The sequence below is a fragment of the Echinops telfairi genome, unplaced genomic scaffold (genome assembly GCF_000313985.2).
Source record: "Echinops telfairi isolate 266 unplaced genomic scaffold, ASM31398v2 ScPeMD7_41;HRSCAF=154, whole genome shotgun sequence".
Classification (NCBI taxonomy): Eukaryota; Metazoa; Chordata; class Mammalia; order Afrosoricida; family Tenrecidae; genus Echinops; species Echinops telfairi.
Window position 1 is genome coordinate 2,697,208 of NW_022103939.1, and position 23,937 is coordinate 2,721,144.

The following is a 23,937-nucleotide window of genomic DNA, read 5'->3' on the forward strand; positions in this document are numbered from 1 at the left end:
CTTAATGCTACATATCTTTTGATTTCTTTATTTTTATTATTCTTTTATATATTTATTTATTTTAAAATCATTTTATTGGGGGCTCATACAAATCAACACAATCCATACACACATCCATTGTGTCACGCACATTTGTACATTTGCTGCCATCATCATTCTCAAAACATTTTCTTTGTACTTGAACCCTTGGTATCAGCTCCTCATGTCCCTTACCCCCAAGAACCTTTGATGATTTATAAAATTATTATTTGGGGAAATAGATCTATGTGCATGTATTTATAGGTTTAGTATTAAGATAGCAGATGGACATTGAACTTCCACTCAAGTACTCCCTCAATGAAAGTACAATGTTCTATTAAACTGGCATTCCATGATTCTCACCTTCCCGACACGATCACTGAAGACATATGGGTGCATAAGCACATGTGGTGAAGAAAGCTGATGGTGCCTGGCTATCAAAAGATATAGCTTCTGGGGTCTTAAAGTCTTGAAGGTGAACAAGTGGCCATCTAGCTCAGAAGCAACAAAACCACATGGAAGAAGCACACTAGCCTGTGTGATTATGAGGTGTCGAAGAGATTAGGTAGCGAGCATCGAATAATAAAAAATCATATCAGTGTGAATGAGGGGGAGTGCGGAGTGGGGACCCAAAGCCCATCTTTAGGCAGTTGCGGGGAGGAGATGAGCCAGTCAGGGTGCAGTATAGCAACAATGAAACATACAATTTTCCTCTAGTTCTTTAATGCTTCCCCCCGCCCACTATCTTTTGATTGCTTGACTGATGCTTCTATGAGCATTGATTGTGGATCCACGATAGACAAAATATTCTTGACAACTTCAATCTTTTCTTCTTTTATTATGATGTTACCTATTATTCCAGCTTTTGAGGATTTTGTTCTTCTTTTATTGAGTTGTCCTCCATACTCAATTTAAGGCTACAATCCTTGATCTCATCACTAAGTGTTTCAAGACCTCCTCCCTTTCAGTAAGCAAGGTTTTTTCATATGCATATAGAAGGCTGTTAATAAATTTTCCTCTAATCGTGATGCCATATTCTTCTTCATGTAATGCAGCTTCTCTGATGACTTGTTCAACATACAGGTTGAACAAGTATGGTGAGAGGATTCAACCCAGACTTATACCTTTCCTGTTTTTAAATGATGTTGTACCTCCATGCTCTGTTCACACAGCTGCCTCTTGCTCCATGTACAAGTTCTGCATGAGCACAATGAAGTGTTCTGGAATTCTCAAGGTTACCCATAATCAATGAAACACAAGCAAACATCTTTTTTGTATTCTCTGCTTTCAGCCAAGATCCATTTAACATCAGTAATGATATCCCTTGTTCCGTGTATCCCTTGTTCAGTTTGAATCCCAGGCAGTTCCCTGTCAACGTACTACTGAAAATCTTGTTGGATAATCTTCACCAAAACTTCACTTGCATGAGATATCATTGATACTGTTTTATAGTTTGAGCGTTCAGTTGGGACATCTTTCTTTGGAATGGAAACAAATACAGATCTCTTCCAGTCAGTTGACCAAGAAGCTGTTTTCCAAATTTTTTGGTATTGACAAAAAGAGCATCCAGTGGTTCATTAGCTTGTTGAAACATTTCAATGGGTATTGTGTCAATTTCTGGAGCCTTGTTTTTGGTTAATACATTAAGTGCAACTTGAACTTCCTGCAGCACCATTGGTTCTTGCTCATATACTACCTCCTGAAATGGTGTACTTTTGACTAGTTCCTATTGGTCCAGTGTCTTTATGCCTCCTTTCCATGTTCTTTAGATACTTTTCAACATCATTCATATTTACCCACAGAATATTACAAGATTTCAACTTGATGATTTAATTTTTTCTTGAGTTCTTTCAATTTAAGATGTGCTCAGAGATTTCTAAGTTTTGAATTTCTAATTCTAGGTCTTTGCAGATTTCATTATAACATTTGACTTTGTCTTCCAAAGTGAAGGTATTGATTAGGAAGAAAGAGGAACCTAAAATTTGGGATGTTGATAGATGGACATAATCAGCTAGATCTTGACAATGGGACTCCAAATTCCATTGAATCAGTTCAGCCAATAGCATCACCCCTCTATGTGAAGAAATTAATCCATTAACAGTAAAGTCACTCTCCACTCCACACACACACACACACACACACACACACACACACACACGAGATTAATCCAAATGTGCATGCTGATATGGCTACATTTAGAGCATTTTCTGAGGAATATGCCTTACAAGATATTGCTGAGAGCTACCTCCCAAACAACACCCTCACCACCCATTATTGCTTCTAGTCCTGCAACTAGACTCAAGTCTCTATAAGTCCCCAAAGGAGAAGTCCAAATGATGACTCAGAAATAGGTGTCCTATGCTCCTAAAGAGCTGCTAGAACTTTCTAAGATGTACAGACAGAAACTGTGAGAATATACATGAGAATGGTTTTCAATGTTGTGGAATAATGGTGCAAGGAACATAGGGATTGATCAGCCTGAATTTGCTGATATTGACCCACTAAGCACAGGTTCTTCATTCAATGTTTCAGCTTGAGATGTTAAGAGAGCATATAATAGTTTATTTTGTTCATTCACTGAAGCATATATTACAAGATGTCCAATAAGTTAAATTAATGTGCCAGACCTACGTTGGTATACTGTAAGAAGATATCCAAAGGATTAGGGAAATTGGTATGATAGAATGGACGTATCAGGATAGACTCATAAACCCACACACAGAGGCCCTGAGGACATATCAAGTGCTCAAGTAGAAAGACAATGCTTTGAAAATAATGATGGCCACATATATACAAGTTTGCTTGATATGATTGATTTGTGAATTGATATAATATTTGTAAACGTCACCAATAAAATTATTTTATAGAATTAGTCTTAGAAAAGCCATGGGGCTGTTCTACTCTGTCATGCAGGATCACTATGAGTCACAGTTGACTAGTCTGTAATGCGTTAGATTGCTCTTATGAGGGATTATGTCATTAAATTTTTTCCCTGAATGTTTTATTTCTTTTGTTAATACCCATAAAATTTATTTTTTATGAAAAATTAACATTTATTTATTTTTCCACTAGTCTATTTTTTACCAAATTCCTCTTTTAAACAAAGCATAACACTATTACTTACTGATAGTAAGATGAGCCAGTGTCTGCCTATAATAATTGAATAAGATAAGATATATGAAAGCAAGTCCAATTATGAAGAGTTCTACAAATATTGAGGGTCATAAAGAATTCTGAAAACATGTTTACTCCACTGATTTGTTTTTTTTATTGAGCAAGTGTAAACATGTGAAATAAGAAAATTATTGTAATTTGCTATTTTAACACTATATCCAGGCATGCATTACATCCAGGCATGCAGATAAATTTCAGAAAAATGTATATAAGGAAAGAAAGCCTTTTATTGAATAAAGTTCTGTTTACTGAATTAAAAACATAGATGTCCTTGACACTCTCATACTTGCATATGTAGATACAACTTAATGAATCACATCATTTTCATATCATGAATTAATATTACTATGTATCTAATCCAAAGGCTACCTTATCTACCTGCACAATATCTGTGAGTTTTCAAAAATTCCAGTGTACTGGTTTTCTATAATATTCATATTGTTTAGGCTGGAAGAGTAACAAAGAGAAAAATTAAGTGCTGATACTGGCCTTTTCTATTCCTGTAACAATAAAACAGTCATAGATAGAGTCTGGATATAGAGAGAGTTTTATGATTTGAATCTGAAATACCTTCAGATTCAGAATAAATATTTAATTCAGTACCTAATACACTATTTTAACATGATGAGATTTTTTTCCTCAACTTTAAGGAAGAGTAAGCCAAAATATTTATAATCACAAAATTTAAATAACAATAAAGATATATAAGATTCTATGATAAATGTTACAACATATCAGAAATTAAAGAAATATGTTTGATATATCCAGGTGAAAACATCATGGATGATGTGATCTTGAATATCAGTTACTATTACAAATGAGAAAGTGTGGATGGAAATGATGATCTAACGTCAGCAAATTCACAGAGAAAGTTTTATGACGTACTTTTGTGAAGTTAGACTTTTGAAGGTAATCAAACTTAAATTCTCTCCTTTATGGCCCTTTCCTGTTGTTTCTATTTCTATTCTTTAAGTAGTTTTGAGTTGAAACTCTTAGACAAACATGATTTATAAATCACCATAACATATCAATGATGTTGCATTTACATTACTGAAATTGCTTGTTTTTAGGATTTGGTTACAACACAGTAGAACTAATGTTTAGAGGGGAGAAGAAGATGGAGAATTCCCTGGCGGATCTCCTTGATCTTCACACTATAGATGATTGGGTTTGAGTACAGGTGGAAATAATAAGTAGATGTGAGCCACGAATATGTGATGAGGGGAGAAGAGTGTATTGCAAAACGATGGACAATAGACAACCCAATCATGGGGACATATAAAATGAGTACAGCACAGATGTGCGAAGCACATGTGCTGAGGGCTTTCAGCCTGCCCTCATGGGATGCAATTCTCAATATTGAGCGAAGGATAAAAACATAAGAAACAAAAATGCCCAGGGAGTCCATGCCCCATAATGTAGCGATCAGCACCAACCCATATATAACGTTAAACTTAATGTCAGCACAGGCAAGGCGGATCATGTCCTGATGTAGACAATAGGAATGAGATAGGATGTGGGAGCGGCAGAAGGGAAAGTAAGCCAGCCGGACAAGAAGTGAAATCATGACAAAGGCACTCCTGAGCAGGGCTGCAATTCCAATCTTGGTGATGAGTCTTGGGGTTAGAATGGTGGCATATCTCAGAGGGTGGCAAATGGCCACATACCGATCAAGGGCCATGGCCAAGAGCACAGATGACTCAGTGAAGGAGAAAGTGTGGATGAAAAACATTTGGATCACACAGACATCAAATTGGATTTCTCTGGAAATGGACCACAACACCCTGAAGAGTGATATCATGGTGGGAATGGACATGCCCATGTCAGTAAGCGAAAGCATAGCTAGAAAATAGTACATGGGCTGGTGCAGCCTGGGGTCTGTCCGGACGATGTGCAGGATGGTACAGTTACCCATTATTCCAACACAGTAGAGGAGACAGAATGGGACGGAAATCCAGTGGTGAAACTCCTCATAGCCAGGGATGCCTGTGAGATAGAATGTGGAGGACAGGGAGTTGCTGGAGTTTGAGGTTGCCATTGAGTTGACTTGTTGAAGCATAATTCCATCCCAAGATGATACTACTACAAGGAAGGAAAAAAAAATATGGGGCTTGTGTCAGAAAAAAACAAAACAATGTAAAATAAGTAAACATTTTCAGTGTTTATCTAAATCCGTTGCTACTCTACTACTAAAAGTTTCAAATTAATAAAAGATTCATTTAACACCCACAAAGACCCTGATTACTATCTCTTATATGTAGACCATTAGTACCTTTTCTAAACATGTGGTGATCACCTCTCAAGACACTGTCCAGGAAGAACATCACATAGCTTTTGTTGGACTTCCTTTTATTTGTATATATAAGAACTATCTTGGCCAGGAAGACTGATCTTCCTTTAGTCTTTTTTCCTTCTTCATGACATTCCTTTATAAGGAATCCTTTTATGTGCTTGTGGTCATTGCTTCTTCAGTAATCCCAGAACATCATGCAATGCACCTTAGTGGAGTGCAGACAAATACTAACCTGTCTCATGTATACAATGGATGTCACATGCCCGGTCATGATGATCAAATCTTTAATTTGGTTTTCACCTGGCATCTCCAATAAATTACTTTGTGTTTGTGTGCGATGCAGGTTAAGATAGAATCAATGTAAAGAATTACTTTAAGAATTTTGAAAGAATGTCATGAAATTAAATATATATATGCATAAATGTACTTTATGGAAAGTCCAATAGACTCTAACTTCAATTTAAAATTTTTGAAATCTTATTACTGCTGATCTTCATAATACTGTTCTACATAATGTGATTGCAAACTGATAAATTGATGTACCAGTATGCTATAGTGTAAGCAAATAATTAAAATGAAAAGGTCAAATAAACAAAGCAGAAAAAAAAAATCTATGTACCAGAATAAGTCTATTTACTCGTCCTGATATTGACATTAAGTGTCTTGTACTTTGATAAAGTGAGAAAATAATATTGTTCCCAGTAGATTACAGTATGTTTTCTATAATTAAGAAAAACACTTCTGAACAAAGAGGTGTTGTCTCCCCAAATTATATTTGTCTTTGGCTTGCAAAGCATCCAGGTTCACCAAAATACTAATAAAAGTAGAATTGACAATCCAAAGGCAGATGACTTGAGAATTGTAAATTAATAAAATGGTAATTTGCCATATTTCAGCTGTACTTTGACTCAAAACTTCCTTAATCTCCTCAAGATCCATCTAGATAAGCCTAATGTAACAGATATTTTTGGAAGTTTTAATTCCTTTAAAAATCTTTCTAGGAGATGAAAGATACAAAACCAAAGAAATTCTTTATGACTGTTTATTTTATAAAAATTCAAGATACGTGTTCATAGAGTGATAATTATGATATTGCTATTCCTTTCACAGTACCTGACTTTTCACCACACACCCTTCTTGGTTTTCTGACCTTGTGATGCTCAGTCATACCCTCTGTTCTTTTCTTCTTTCCTTTGTCTAAATATGATCTGTGCGGTAGAGGATGGGATTCATTTGACTTTGTCAGAAGGATATCAATATTGTTGCTTTTCTCTTTGGTCACACCAACAGTTAAAAACAAACACAAAAACAGAACCAAGTGTAAAATGTGAAATATTAAGAGGAGCAGATACAAGGGCTTAAGTGGAGAGCAAATATCTTGAGAATGATGAGGGCAACGAATATACAGATGTGCTTGACACAATTGATATATGTATATATGGATGGTGATAAGAGTTGTATGAGCCCCCAATAAGATGATTAAAAAAAAAGAAATAGAAACCATTGAAAAAGAAGAATAAGAAGGCCTTCAAGGAGATGAACTGACACAGCGACTGTACCAAAGGGCTCTAGCAGGGGAACGACTGCGAGGGTGGTGCAGGACTGGGCAGTGTTCCTTTACGTCCTGCATAGAATCTGTATGCGTTGGAACTGATATCACACCTAACAGCAACACGAATCGGAGAAACCATGTTAGCCATGCAGAGTTCATCACAGTAATGTTTCATAGATGTCACTTAATATCTGCATTGCCTATTAATCCACAACCATTTTCTTGTAAGATTTTTTTTGTTTTGATACTGCAACTACTATTGCATCTAACTTTGTCATTTCAAATGCACTCATGTAACCATGTGGGTTTTCTCAGTATGTTTGAAAGGAGGAGAAAAGAGTACTTTAGTACTAGTTTGTGCACTTGAAAATCTTGTTTTTATGAAGCAGGGTTTTGACTATTAAGCTTTAGTTAAGGTAAAACTAAAATCACTCATGCTTGGAATTGGAAAGAATTTCTGAAAGTTTTCAGATGACATCTCAAATTAATTCTTTTCTTTTTTTTTCATCTTCTCCATGAACATGGAGCAGCACATTCCCTGCCATAAAAGTGCAAGGGATTTTAGGCAAATCTGTCTGAAGTTCTCTACTTGGACACTACTAGAGTGGATACAAACTATAAATATTTTAATATTTTTAAACAATTTTTTATCCTATATTTATATAGGTATGAAATATAAATATTGTTATAATCTAGAATGAACTAAGCAGCCTTTGATTTTTTTTTTACTCCTCATAAAACTTTCTGTCTCACAAGGCCCCTGTGTTTCTTCCTGATGTCCCCACTTTAGTTTTTCTCAGTTCTTACTCACTTCATTGAGTAGTTCCTCTTGCCACGAGTAATCATTCCAGTTCTCAGAGTACAAAGGACAAGTTAATAAGTCTTATTCCAGTCCTCAGAGACCAGGGGTCCCTTGGTACTCACAAGAATATCTTTGTAACCCTGTCTGTGCTACCTTGTAGTTTGCCACACTTCCTCAGCACCTCTCCTACATTTCCATGCAGCAAATTTGATAGAATTGAAAAACAAAATACATTACTAAATACAATTTAACAGATTTTTTTCTCAAAACAATATGGGCTAAGCATAACACACAAAAGTGGAAATGTAAAATATTTGAAAAAAATAAACTGATCATTATTAATATAACTCTGAAATTACAATTAAACATATTATAATTGAACTGATTCTGACTCATGTTGACCCACAATGCCAGAGTACAAGTTATCCAAAGGATTTTTAATGTTCTATCATTCAGAACAAGAGGTATAGTCCTCCCTTCTGAGATGCCTCTTGATAAACTTAATCCACCAATCAGTGTTCTGGAATTCTCATTCTTCTCAAGCTTATTCATAATTTGTTGTGATCCACACAGTTGAATGCCTTGGCGTTGTCAATAAAAAACAAGTAAGCATCTTCCTGGTGTCCTCTGCTTTCAGCCCAGGTCCCTACGCCATTAGTAATGAAAGTTCTTTTTCTACATCCTCTTCTGAATCGGCCTGTATTTCTGTCAGCTCCCTCTCAAAGTTCTGATACAACCCTTATTAAATGATCTTCTGGAAAATTTTACTTTCATATGATATCAAAAATATTGTTTGAAAATTTGAGCATTCTTTTGGATCTTTTTTTTTGTTTTGGAGGGAAGGGGAATTGGTCCAAATAAAGATGTCTGTCATTCAGTTGGTCAAGTTGCTGTCTTCCAAGTTTCCTAGAATAGACAAGTGAGGACTTCATCCTTATTTTGTCAACAACTTGTTGAAACACTACAACTGGGGCTTTGTGGTTAGTTAATGCCTTCTATGTGGCTTGGACTTCTTCCTTCAGTACCTTTGGTTCTTGATCTTATGCTACATCTTGAAATATTTGAATATCAGCTAGTTATTTTGGAGACAGTGACTGTGTATTCTTAACATAGAACAGGAGAGCAGAGTAAATCTCTGATTTTAGCATCAGTGAAAAAGAAGAGATAGGAAAATGCCTATGAGAAGATAAATATGCTTGGAGCTTGAATAGTGAGTGGCCCGCATGGATCCAAAATAGTTTCTATAACCTTTTATTTGTTGCAATTTTTTATTTCTTTTCAGCCTAGATACATGGTATATGTAGAATCATATGTAGACTCATGGACTGCAATCATGTTTGAAAGGTGTTTCTACCTCTTTGTCAATGAATTATGTAGTCATAAATAAATACTGTATCTATACAATAATAATTTACTATTTTCAGGAATGTATTTGTGTGCACAAAGTAGTCAATGAATGGCTTTGGAAATTGCATCATTAATTAATTCACTGATTCATATAACTGTTTCCACTACTGAACTTTAAATTTTACAAAGAAAGGAACTTCTTTAAGTCATCTCTTAGAATAAATCATAGTAGAGAAATAGACACATAAGCAGCAGAAAATAGCTCTTTGCTAAACTAAGCTAAAATGTTGAATGTAATAGAATATATACAAGCTTCATTAAAATCACGTGGATCCATTTTACCTATGATTTTGTGTGATTTCAGGTCTCAATAATACAATGAATTGGGTAGAATATGATCAAAGTTCCAGTCACTTCTGTCTTATTTAAATAAAGTAAAACGTCCTATGAGGAGGGTTGAGGCCTTGAAATGAATGAGGGGCACTTGGTTTATGGTGTATTTTCCCATTAAAAAAAAATCCCAGTAGGCCATCCCTACTGAATACCACAGTATTTCATCCCCATTCTGGGTATCTCTGGGATGGAAAATGCACATATCTGGATTGGTTTCCATTTCTATGCTGTGTGTCTGGTAGCTGTCCTTGGTAAGAGCTGCCTACTTTTTGCATTTCAGACTGAGATAAACTCCATCTGCCTTTGTTCTAATTCTTGGCCATTTTGTCACTGCTTGATCTGGGACTACCCACATTCACCATCCCCGTGATGGTTGGCATCTTCTGGTTCAAAGTCAAGGAACGATCCTTATGGGGCTATTTCATCCAGATGGGCTTCATCTACATATTTATTGCAGTGGAGTTTGTTGCGCTTCTGGTTATGGCCTGGATCACTGTGTGGCCATCTATAAACCTCTTCACTACACACTGGTGCTGAGAAGCAAGGTCTTCTTAATTATACTATTGCTCAACCTCTTGAAACCCTTACCCATTTAATCCCCTCTGTTCTGCTTATCACAAGACTGTCCTGTCCATTCTAAATCATCCTTCATATTAATCATGAGTACATGGTCATTGCTGTATCCTTTGCCAGTTTTAAAGTCAATATTATCAATGCCTTATGTGACATTTCTCTCACTTTTTAGTGTGAAAGCCATTATCATTTATCATTCAGATTCACCATGCTGACTTTTAATTCCCTTCCTATGTGTTCAGATCAGACCTCTCAGCATCTGTACCTCTTGCCATGTATGTATCATGTTAGCTTTCTACATATCTACATTTTTTTCATTCACAACCCATAGGTTTGGCCACAATGTGCATGCCAGTTTACATTCATAGCCATCATACCCATGCTTATGTACATGTGGTCATCCTATCTGTTCTCAATTATAGAATTTATGGTGTCAGAACTAAACCGATTGAGAATAGGTGCTAAAAATAAGCAGATTCTTAATCTTAATTCAGAAGGAATCACATTTAATTAACAGAGTGAAACCGATTCCATACATTCAAAAGGAGTGGAAGGAAGTGGTGTGAAACATTTGAAGACATGTAACACTGCCTTAGAGGAGCCCTGTCAACGGCAAATCTTTGGACGGAGCAGGCTCTATCTCAAGCCCAGAACTACAAAGTCAAGTCCATACCAAATATTTTAACAAACATTTCATAATTTATCATTGTTTGGAAAAAATATAAGTCCCTTGTATAGAAGAATAGTGACACATTTTTCTGCTTCTATTTTATCTAATCACCTCGCTTTCTACTGTCCCAATCAGTTTAAACCAAAACCAAAGGCAACACACTAAAATATCTAAAGCATTTTATGTGGTGAACTGTACTAGTGTTAATCCTTAAAATAATAAGCACTAGACTAATTACCCTGCATCTAGACGGCCTGATAAGAACAACTTTGAAACCCTGTGGGAAAAAGAACAGACAATAATTTCATGACCTAACTTGTTGGCTCCTAACCATCACGTCAGCTGCTTGAAGCTGCTCATTTCTCTGAGGGAGAATGACAGAGCTTTGTCTTCCCACAAACAGTTTCTGTGTTGAAAACCCACAGCGTCAATTCTACTCTGTCCTTATAGGGTCACCATGAGTCAACGTTGACTTGATGACAATGAACTTGACTTGTTTTTTTGGGATAGCCTTGTTAATGTGTAATGATATGCTGTGCAAAATGTATGAAAATCATCAAGAATGGTGTATTTTTTCCCATGAAGAGAATCATACGAAGTTGGAAGTCTTAGTAAATGTGTCATCTTTGCTACTTCAAATATATGCTTGTATATTTCATTGTTTACTTTATGTGCCTATTGTTACAGAGTTTACTTACTGTAGGGCCTCTGTAAACAACCCTTCTTTTTCTAAATGGCTTTGTCTCTGGGTGCATGTGGTTTTGCTTTGCCTTATTTTGTTATTGTTGTTGTTGTTTGTTTTTTCTGCCACTCCCTAAAGGAGTTTCACTGATACGAAATATTGGAATTATCAGACCTGTTCCAATTCCAACATTGCTTTTATTTGTGTTTAAGCACCCTAGAGTCACTTCCAATACTGCATACAATAGAACAAAACACGGACCAGTCCTGAGCCATGCTAATAATTATTGTTATGTTTGAGTCCATTGAGGGTAGTATCTTTTTCACTGACCTTTTACAAACCAGGAGCCCAGGTGGCATATTGGACTGCTAACCACAGGTCAGCAGTTCGAAACCACCAGCTGCACCCTGGGAGAAAGGTGAAGCTTACTACTCCCATGGTCTCAGAAACCCACAGAGGCATTTCTACCTTATCATGGATGAGAATTGACAGGATGGCATCGAGGGTTGTTGTTTTTTTTTAATTTTACCAAGCACAATGCCATTTTCAAGAAATTGGTCTTCTCTAATAACATGTCCAAACTATTGGAGACTAAACCTTGGTATTCTCAATACTAGGGAGCCTGCTGGTGGGCTTTTTGCAAGACAGCACTACTGAAGTGTTCCTGTTTGTTTGTCTTTGGGTATGTATTGATCTAGGAAGTATTTAACAGTGTTTTCTAGTTTTTTTGGAAATTGATATCATGTATACACATGACTAAAATGAATGAGGTACTTTTGAAATCCCGTGGTTAAAAGAAGAAACACTAAATGTGTGATATAAAGACATGTTTAAATATGTTTTGCTTGGAATAGGCTCTCCTGTATATGACCTGGAATCTTAATAGAAATACTTTTTTGATTACTCTCATCTTTCAGATATTTTGTTAAGGTATCAAAGTAATGTATGGAACAAGACAAAGATAGTATTGTTTCTTTTGGAACTAGCTTATACTGGAGACTCATTTTATTAAATAACCAAACCATTTTAATTCTCTAGAAATTCATATTATTGGGTTCATGCAATTAGGATGATCCGCTCAAGCATTAGGTTCTCTTAGAAATGGGTTCCCTGAAGTTACCTTCCAGGCAAAAATGACCTTGTAAGCATCTTAGCAGAGAACCTTTGGGGATTTCTAAAAGAATTATGGATTTGTAACCAGTTTACTGTAGGGGGAACCCGAGGTCTGATTGGACAATGCTGCACATGTTCTCAGTGATTCCGCTTCTTCAAGCACCTGAGACCATACTTTTTGGAAAAAGAGACCCTGAATTGAAATACCATTTATATGGACCCATTTTTTAAGTCTAAGACCGAACAAAGAAAAAACACGTCATCTGAATGAGGGAGACTCTCAGCATGAAGCCATAAAATAGTATCCATGAATTTCCTGCCACAAGGCCAAATTATAAAGCATGGAAAATAAAGGAATTTCATTAAAAAATCATAATCAACAGCCAGTCAATTCATCATAGTCTCAGAACCACAAAAGTATGATAGGGAATTTGACTGGGATACATACATTATCATAGGTTAGAAAAGTTTACGAAATTGATTTAGGGTCCTCCTGCTACCTGAGCAAGTTTCCAATTGCAGATTCTTTCACTGCCTAGGAAAAAAATTAACCCAATATGGAGTCAATATTACTCGGCAAACAAAAAGATTTATTAAACAGAGAAGTGCCTCCCAAGGGGAAACATGAAAAAGTTATATTGGATAGAGAAGCATCTTCAAATGGAATACATGGACTAGCCTAAGAACATGCAGATGACATCTCACAGAATAAAGGAAAAGGAGAGGTTTCCCAGGAAGTGTGGGCAGAAAGGAAGGAGTTCTGTGGTTCAATGGATTAGGCATTGGGCTGCTACATGTAAGATAAGAGCATTGAAACAACCATCCACTCCCAAGGGGGAAGATGAGACCTTCTATTCCTTCAGTTTTGCAGTCTCCAAAGCCCACAAAGGCCGTTCTACCCTGCCCTGTAAGGTTGTAATGAGTCAGAATTTACTCGATGAAATTGAGTTTGATTTGAGGCAGCAGGAATATTATGTTTATTCATGAAAGGTGGTGGAGAATCGTGAGAACTGAGTCCAGCAGCCTGGTTACCTTAATTGAGGGGGAGCACAATGGTTATTCAAAGTGGGAGACTTTGGCAAAGACTTCGGGGTGGGGTAGCTTCACTGATTAAGGGATGATGGGCATGCATGAGGCTGCGGGGTCCTCAGATTTGAATCTTCTGCCAAGGTTTTCTTTGCTCTTGGGTTCAACTTAAGGTGGCAAGTGTCTGGTCTACTTATGCTCCTGTGTCCAGTCTAATCTGGCCAAATGCTGAATGCTGTGAGTCAGGTAGTAGAACTAAAAAACACAGTGTTCTTTCATTGAAAAGGCTCATATATATTCTCTAACGCAATAAGTGCCTAGTCTTCAACTCTCTTTGCTTTTTCTAAGACAAACCTAGAATTTTCTTTCAAATAGTAGGAGGAAGGGACACATTCCAAGGCCATTGGTCAGATGTCAGACAACAAGTTTCCCTTGACAAATGTAGCTAACTGCAGGGGCTGATAAGCTAAAGTTCACAGATTAGAGAGTGGGCTTATGACTGCAGAAATGAATGGATCTGAAGTCAGCAGGTAAAATGACAGGCAACAAGCCTGGTCACTGGCTTACATCAAAGAGCAATCAAGCTTTTACCCAGCATCCACAAATATTGGAGATAGCCCAGACGCCAAAGGAAATCTTCTTTCAATTCATTGGCTGCTAATAGTAGAACTCATGATGGAGTTGATTACATTTTATTAGATCTCATCATATGGGGCTTGCTGAGAATCCTGACCCAGTCAACTTGACATAAAACTATCAAAACTTCTGTTTCAGTTGATTGATTCCCTGGCAAAATAGTTGATTAGATCCATCAGTCACAGACTTAATTAATTTAAGAAAAGATTGTGCAGGCACAAGTTTGGTGAAAAATCTAGGATATATGTCATTTGTACAACGGAATTTTCCCACTTATTACTTTTTTTTTGCTTTGCACCATTCATTGACTCCATATCTTTGCTTTAGGATTTCTCTGTAAGTGGCCAGGGAAATGCATCCGTTTAAGGCCTTTCCAAGAAATCTCTTCAGCCAGATATTCAAGTTCATCACTTATATATTTTACTTTCCACCAAACATTTCTAAACAATTGCAACAAGATACTTGCCAGTGCATAAAAGCATTGCCCTTCTTTCATTGTTCAATCACAGGTTCATCACTATCTTGTAAAGCCTTACCAGAAGCCCTTTTAATGTTCATATTATGGCACATAGTCTCTAGGATAAAACTTTTTCTTTAATGTGCTTCATTTCTTTCAAGACCACACCAACATTTTCTTTGATGTCCATAATTCTACCAACAGTTTCCTCAAAGCAATCTAGGCATTTACTATTAGGCAATATGGTAGGCTAAATTTTCTAGAGAAGAAGAACTAGTGATATACGTGTCCCAAAACTCACTGCCATCGAGTCATTTCTGACTTATATTGACCCAATAGGACAGGGTAGAACTGCCCCTGTAGGTTTCTGAGACTGTAACTCGTTACAGGAGTAGAAAGTCACATCTTTCTCTCACTGGACTGATGGTGGTTTCCAATTGCTGGCCTAGCTGTTAGCACAGCACATAAACAATTATGCCACCAGGGCTACTCCTGCTAAATTAATAGATAGATAGATAGATAGATAGATAGATAGATAGATAGATAGATAGATAGATGATAGATAGATAGATACATACATTTATATTAAGGAAATGGCTCAAATAGTTATAGAAGCAAGTAAGGCCAGCCTGGAATCATGCCTGTGAAGTAGACATTAAGTTGGAGGCTTCTCCTGACTTGTTGAGCTTCAAGGTCTAATGAACCAGGATCTTCAGGAAAACCAGAGGTTGCAGAGGCAAATAAATCCAAGGTCAGCAGGCTTAAGGCTATGGAAGCAAATGAATCCAGAATCAGTGGGTCAGAAGGCAGGATGCTGTAATGTCCTGAATCAGTAGGCAATATGGCCCAAATCCCCAAATTGGAATTGGACAAACCAGATGCAAGATGGAGACCCAACAAACCCAAGCAATCTTTCCACAGTGACTATTTATGTCAGAAGTACGACAACCCTCCAAGGAAACTTTCTTTCAATTCCATAAGGTGTGTGACCTGAGCAAGGGGTGCATTCCATCCTGAGCTTCTTACAACTGCCTGGCTTATCACAACATCTCAATGTGGCATTCGTTATATTAAGTTAGGCCATCAGATGGGGGATTATGAGACCCCAACTGCCAAGCTACTGAGAATCCTGACACAGCCAAGCCCACCTACTATAGGCATCTTAAATTTCTCATTTTCATTCTTTACCGAATTCCAAAATTTTGTTTTTCAAACACTTCATGGGAAATTGTATTTTGACTATGATTCAAGATGGGAATTATGGCTACTTTACTGTAAGCCATATGTTTGTTTCTCTGAGTTGGACCACTAGAGATTGATCTGGTCCCTCTTTGTAGGGTCCTGGTAGATGATATTCATGGAATCTAGCAAGGGATGGTGGCTCTTGTGTGCTTTTGAGCATCAAAGTCAGGTAATGCCACACCTGCCCTGTCTTGCAATTGTACCTAATATGTCACCCGGAGCACCAAAAGGAGAAGCTTTCTGTTATCTCTGTAATACGAGGACAACTGTCAATGTCGCTGGCACTGAAGATAATATCTGGCAGCGCCTTATTTCCATGCTGTGTTCTTGTCATACATACTATTTTATCATTTGTTATACATACAGCATTGGTTAATAATCAACTGTGTGTCACCTCCAAATTCACTGTCTGTGGCTTCTTTGTGAAACATACACAGTGCTAAACATGGCAGTAGAGGAAAACAGAAAGCAAACATAAATTCTCCCAATCTCCATATACTTATTGTACAGACTCCCAACTATTGAATGTTTTATTTTTGTTCCCAAGTCTCCAATATAAATCTCCTGCCATGCCTGAAGCTTAGCCAGTGCTATACGTCTGCAGTTGACAGGAAAAAACATCAGCCAGAAGCCAGCAACTTTCCCCAGAAAGCATCCTTTTAAGTTGTTTGGAAGGGAGTGAGTGACTCCAGTGACACATTTCCCCGATGAAGGTGTGTTGTGACACACTACAGCGAGGGTTTCTGATGTGTCCAGGAAATGGATTTCCAAAACATTCCACTGGAGTAACATCATAACGATTTCTCTGTCTTTCGTGATTCCACTCTGAATGGAGAAATTTCTTCCATAACATTTCTCTCTCAGTTTTGCATTCAGTGACCAGTCCTTAAATCTGTAATTCTTACATTTATGAAGCTCCTTTTCCATCTTAGTAGTTTATTAATAATTCTAATTTTAGTGATTAGTTATTAATATTAAACTTTTTAATGCTCAGATTGCTGGGCGTTTTTTCTCTCTTGATTAAAAGCAGACTAGTATACAAATCGTTTTATAGCAAAAGGGGTTAGATGATAGTGAAATGGAGTTTTAATAGATATTATGGATTCTTTATGTAATCATTTTAAACTACCAAAAACTGGCTCACTGTCATCATGCTAATGGTAACTCAGAGAACCCATAAACGACAGGTCTCTCTGAAACTGTGTAGACAGCCCCATATGTCTCCCCCAGAGCAGCTGGTGGTTTCAAACAGCAGACTATACATTGAGCAGCCCGATAAATAATCACTTTGTCAGCAGGGCATACCAACTCATAAATTGAGATCAGGTTTCTACTTATAAAGGAAACCCTTCCAACTGTTAAATTACTTTGTTTTAAATATCATATCAATCCGTCTTTAACAGAGATGATTAGGAGTAGCATAGTGTGATACATTTATTTTTTATTTTGCTACTGACTTGATTTCTGAGGTGTTTGTAATATAACGATCGGTATAATTTGTGTTTCTTATCATTACCATCAACTCGTACTTCTCACAGTATTGTATTGCTTAATTAAGATTTATAAAACATAAATACCCACTGATCACTAATTATAACTGGGCCACTTTTCAGCATTTAAGTCGGTGTTTTGTTTAGAAACTCACGGATAATTTTTATCCTTGAGGACAAAGAGTTGGACAATTAAATTCTTTGTGGAATCTAATAACATCTTCTGCTAAGTTTTTTCAAACCTAACAATCACTAATTACAATAACAATATTCCTTTTGGTACTCATACAGGCTATTATATATTATGTTACTTGATATTATTTTTTTAAACATTTTATTAGGGGATCATACAACTCTTATCACAATCCATATACATACATCAGTTATGTAAAGCACATTTGTACATTCATTGCCCTCATCATCCTCAAAACATCTGCTCTCCACTTAAGCCACTGGCATCAACTCCTCATTTTTCACCCTCCCTTCCCGCTCGCCCCTCCCTCATGAACCCTTGATAATTTATAAATTATTATTTTGTCATATCTTGCACTGTCTGAAATCTCCCTTCACTCACTTTTCTATTGTCTGTCCCAGGGAGGAGGTTATATGTACATCTTTGTAATCAGGTCCCCCTTTCCACCCCACCCTCCCTCCACCCACCCAGTATTGCCACTCTCATCGGAAGGGATCATCTGTCCTGGATTCCCTGTGTTTCCAATTCCTATCTATACCAGCGTGCATCCTCTGGTCTAGCCAGATTTGTAAGGTGGAATTGGATCATGATACTGAGGTGGAGTGGAGCCTTAAAGAACTAGAAGAAAGTTAGATGTTTCATCATTGCTACACTGCACCCTGACTGGCTCATCACCTCCCCGTGTCCCTTCCATAAGGGGATGTACAGTTGCCTACAGATGGGCTTTGGGTCTCCTCCCCGCCCTCCCCCTCATTCACAATGATATGATTTTTTTGTTCTGATGATGCCTGATCCCTGATCCCTTCGACACCTCGTGACCACACAAGCTGGTATGCTTCTTCCATGTGGACTTTGTTGCTTCTGAGCTAGATGGCTGCTTGTTTACCTTCAAGCCTTTAAGACGCCAGATGCTATATCTTTTGATAGCTGGGCACCATCAGCTTTCTTCACCACAGTTGCTTATGCACCTGCTTTGTCTTCAATGATTGTGTCAGGAAGATGAGCACCATGGAATGCAAGTTGAATAGAGCCAACTATTCTTGCATTGAGGGAGTACTTGAGTGGATACCCAATATCCATCTGCTACCTTAATAAAAATCCTACAAATATATGCACATAGATCTATTTCCACATCCTAGTTACTTTATATTCTTGATGAACATTCTGAAACAAAAAACATAGAATAATGGTGCCTAGGTCATAAACTTTGGTGCAGTGGTAAAACAATGAGCATCTTTAGGAGTAGAGAAGCCAGATTCGCCCAGTCTTTTGAAGGTAAAGAATTATGCTAACTCTGAGGTGTTCAGGTGAACCAAGATAAAATTTATACAGCGAGACTATGAGGGTTCAATCATGGTTAGATAAAAGTCCTGGAGCCAATTTTACATTAAATGCATAGGGACATGATTAAATTAAGCTGTGATAAAATTGATAAAATTTAGGGTGTGCCTAGATTTTAGGCACATAGATGCACAGGAAAAGCAGATTATAAAGATAGGGTGAATGTAAAATGTCTCCTAAGGGAAACGCTTCATGTCACCAGCGTTCTGATCCACTTAAACCATTTGTTCTTCAAGTAAACAAAGTCACAATTCACAGAAATCTTTGGAATTGCAACGTGTTCTATAATACTTAATAAAAATGTGGATACCCACTACCACAAAATATGCAATTTTAATAAATATTCCTAGCTGTAAAAGCAAGACATCATGTTCTAACAAAGATAAGAAATTGACATGATAATAAACGTTCAATAGAAAATATTGATAAACTTGGAACAATTTACAGAAAATAATAAAAAGAAGAAAAGGTATGGAGAGGAATCAGGATCGATTAATTCTTCAGAAAAGGGAGACCAAGAAGAACTGCATTGCTCCTCTTCTCCAGCCACCAGCTCTTCCTCAGGGTGAGTCCAATGATAAGTGTGGGAAATGGAGTTCATCTCTAACCGCACTTTGCCTTTATTACTGAGAACAGAAAGTTAGCATGAAGGGTTGAAAAGTGGTGAAAGCCATCAAGGTCAAAGTTCTGTAGAGATGAAAACCACAGAGAAGTCAGCTCCAAAATCTTTGTAACTTTTCTCTCCAAGTATTTGCCTGACTTTTAAACAGTGCAAGTTCAGGGAAATACCAAAGAAATCCAATGGAAAATAGGAGCTGAGAGGTTTTTGATATGAGCAACATGATTCTCTGATTCTCTTCCTTCCCATTAAAGAAGATTTAACCCTCTTAGGAAAAAGATATCTAAATAATAACCTATAATTTTATACTATATTTTAAGCATGTAATCAAAATGATAAAACCTAAAAGAAGAAAGTAAAGGAAACTAATAGGCTACAGAAACATGGTTAGAGATGAATCATGTTAAATTAAAATACTGTGTTAAAAAATAGTCGAGATTAAAATATTCCTAAAAAGAAAGAGAATTTCAGTCAATATTGGAATGCATAAAATATTGAGAGCAGACAAAGAAACATACTACATATACTTGAGGGAGCAGTGTCAACAATAGTAATTAGCTTTTCCACAATAAAAAAAGAAAGTACTTGAGGCAATGAAATGGTAAACATAAAAAGGGAGGGGTAGGGTGCTAAGATTTTATGATATGAAATATCTTTTCTAAGTGAACACAAAATTAAGGCAGACTTTAACACTTATCTAAGCATATTTACCGGTATATATTTTATTTAGCTCTTTTGCCTCAGTGCACCAGTTAAGATCTCAAATGAAAAGTCTCATGGCTGTGATGCAAATAGAATCCTCTAATGGCTTTATCTATTATGGAAACACATTATTCATTATTTCACCATATAAGGTGTTAGTCTGCGCTGACTAGAGATATAAATCCAGAGTATAAGAAATAGATTTATTATATAGAGAGCAATTGAATATTGAGAAAACATCCCAGCCTAGTCCAGATCAAATCCATAAGTCTGTTAGCCCATACATCTGATACCATTCTATACATTCCTCTTCAGACTCATGCATCACATGCAATGATGCCAAATGCAGGATGATCACAGGTCAGTGGGTGAAAAGTCTTGTGGATCCAGTGGCGGTGGAAGCATGTCAGCACTGGCAGGAGTCTCCAAGTCACTTCTTCAGCTCCAGGGCCCTAGTGTTGTTCCATGTGTCTTCTCAACAGGAATGTATGGCAGAGAGCGAGTGTGTGTCCTGCCTCCAAGGAGGTATTTATCTCCTTAGTGCCTCCAAATGATGTTATCAAGCTGTGACCTGATTGACAGGCTAAACTCTACCCCTGCGCTTTTTGAGTCTCAAATTGACAACAGATTATGTAACTACCTCAATAGTGCTTTAGTAGAGTCTCCCTTGAATTTCATTAAAACTGTCATGGATCTTATAATTATCTTCAGAACAAGTTTGAAATAAAATGTATGATTTTTCTACTTTACTTGTTTAATATAACTGTATTATATTATTGTTAGATGTCCTCTAGTTAGTTGTACACAGAGACCTACGCACAATAGAATAAAATACTGCTCAGTCATGTGCCATTCTCACATTTATTGTTAATGTTTCACATATACATAGGTATTTGCTAAGATGATTTTTCATTAGGGTGTGAACTATACTTGATTATTAGTTATTGTAGTTTTATTTATGTATGTGCCATATTTGATAGTGTTATTTATATGTCTGTGTCTATTTTCATGGTATCTGATTTTTAAATGTATGGGTTTTATAATGTCTTTATCAGCTTTTGGAATTGGAGTTACATTGACTCATAAGTTGAACTTGGAACGACTTTGTCCTCTGTGCTTTCCTAAAACAGTTTTGAGACTGGTTTCATTTGCTTTTTTTTAGATGCATGATAAAACACACAAAAAAGCTGTTTCATTATGAGTTTTGTTTTTATTTTTACTTATTTATTTTAGGGTGTCTCTTCTATTATTTGTTTCACTCAAGAATTTTAAAAAATTAACATCATTTAAATAACTAAGAATTTTTAATATTCTATTATAGTTTTAATATTTAGAGTAATCAGTGATACCCCTTCTTCCTTTCCTTACATAAGCAATGTGAGGTTTCATATTTATTTATTAATAATTTTTACTTGTTCTTAGCTTAGTAGATTATTTGAGACCTTCCATTTTTTATATTTTATTACATTCTAATTCCATAATATTTGCATTGCTCTTCTTATTTTTGTGTACTTTTCTTCTTTTTCTTATTTCTCATGGTGAACATTAAGAACATTAATTTGTTTTATGTAGATGAGAAGTGTCTAATGAACTACATAATAAACATTTATTAAGAATGTGAAAAATAGAACTCATATCAACCATAAGATAATTCTTAAAACATTTCAAAGATCATGCCCCCCCATAACAATCTAATTGGTCTGTAATTCAATTATGAAAACTTATATGAAAATCTCCAAGAATTTGGATATTAGTCAATTCACATCTCAAAATCATGAGTCAAGGAAGAATTACAATAGAAATTAAATATATTGTGAAGTAAATAGGAATAAAATACTTATTGCAACAAAACTACTTAATTACATATTTCTAGAGGAAAGCATTTCAAATAATAACCCAAGTATCATATTAAGGAATTATAAACAACTTGCAAAATTTTAATAAAGGGGTTAATAAGGATTAAAAAAGTTCAAAGACACATGGAATTAAAAATAGTTAAATTTTTCCTATGAACTTTTGAAACCCCCTCACTTAGTTAACTTAAAATGTATCTCAGTTAAAATAGTATCTTTCCTAATTTAAATAATTTTTTCATCTTAATTACAGTTGTGAAATAAAGGCCTTTCTGATTCAGATTAGTGATGGAGCAGCCCTAGTAATAATCACAAGACCCAACCAAACTTTATCTTTTGAAAGTAAATGCAAACTTCCCACAGAAATAAACATTTGACAGATTATTGGGACTTACTACTCAGAAGAAAAATCTGTGCCACCCGCTGGCAGATAACTTTATTTTTTATTCCATAAACAATAGGGTTGAGTGCAGGTGGCACAAGAAGGTAGATGGTAGACAAAAGAATGTGGGTAGAGGGGACAACATGTCCAAAGCGGTGACTGAAGAATGAGAAGAAAGCAAGGATATAAAACTCAAGAAAGACAAAAATATGAGGCACACACGTGTTAAAAGCTTTGAGTCGAGCCTCCTTTTGGTTCAGAAGAAAAACAGCGTGGAAAATCAGGATATAGGATACGATAATAAAAACCATGTCAAAGCCCAGAATTGTAAAACCAACGAACAAACCACATATTTTGTTGATTCGAATATCTTCTGCAGCCAGCTTGACCACAGCCATGTGCTCACAGTAAGAATGGGCTATAACAGTGGAATGGAAAAGATGCAGTCTTTTGATGAGCATGGGTAACAGGCCAACCAGTACTGTTGCCCTGATCACCACCACCACCATCATCCACGTGAGGACAGAAGGAGTAAGAATAGACGTGTGTCTCAATGGATCACAGATGGCAACATAGCGGTCCAAGGCCATGGCCAACAAGATGCCAGATTCTATGCACTGCAAGGTATGGATGAAGAAGAGTTGGGCTAAGCAGACATTAAATACCATGGAACAAGAGTCAAACCAGAAGATGGCCAACATCTTGGGAGCAATGGCTAAACAGAGCCCTACATCAGTGGCAGCCAGTACTGCCAGGAAGATGTACATGGGCTGATGCAGGCTGCGTTCTGCAGGAATGATGACCAGTAAAATTATGTTTCCCAGGAGAGCAAGCAGGCACACTGCAAAGAAGGGAAACCCAATCCAAAACTGCACGTGTTCTAGTCCAGGGATGCCAATCAGAGTCACTGTTCTAGGGTCCAGATAAGAGATGTTGGAAGATGCCATGGAAATCAGTGAGATTTCTTCTTACTACTAATTCTGATACCTGCGAGAAATCTTGACTGGGAGGTAGAAAGTCCATAACACCCACGATCATTCAGGTCTAGTAAGCATTGTGAGATTGTTCCTTTGGACAGGCAATCTGGATTGTCTATGCTGTATGTCCGCCTAGAAACAAATACTTCAGCAACATTGTTGGGAATGACATATATGGAAGTGAAAAACAGAAAAAAAACCTCAAGATTTCTTACTTAGCTTTTGTGGAAATGGGAACCAGGATTCTAAGTGTACTGTCTTTTGTGTTTTCCGTAAGTTCTATGTTGAGGTGCCTGAAAAACCACGGCTAGCCTTTTCTTCTTCTTTATTTACCTCTAGATCCCAGCCCAATTTCAGAGCATTTAGAAATTATCCTGGGGCCTTTCAGGTCCCAGAATGGAT

The 23,937-nt window shown here is 36.7% G+C and overlaps 1 protein-coding gene and 1 pseudogene across 1 annotated transcript; both read right to left on the reverse strand.

Moving 5' to 3' along the window:
* Positions 1 to 4,285: 4,285 nt before the first annotated feature.
* On the reverse strand, positions 4,286 to 5,230 carry LOC101656259 (annotated as a pseudogene).
* Positions 5,231 to 22,557: 17,327 nt separating this feature from the next.
* On the reverse strand, positions 22,558 to 23,505 carry LOC101640252 (olfactory receptor 52A1-like). Its single transcript, XM_004717467.1, has one exon. It carries the CDS (start codon positions 23,503 to 23,505, stop codon positions 22,558 to 22,560), a length of 948 nt encoding a protein of 315 aa, XP_004717524.1.
* Between the last annotated feature and the right edge of the window lie 432 nt (positions 23,506 to 23,937).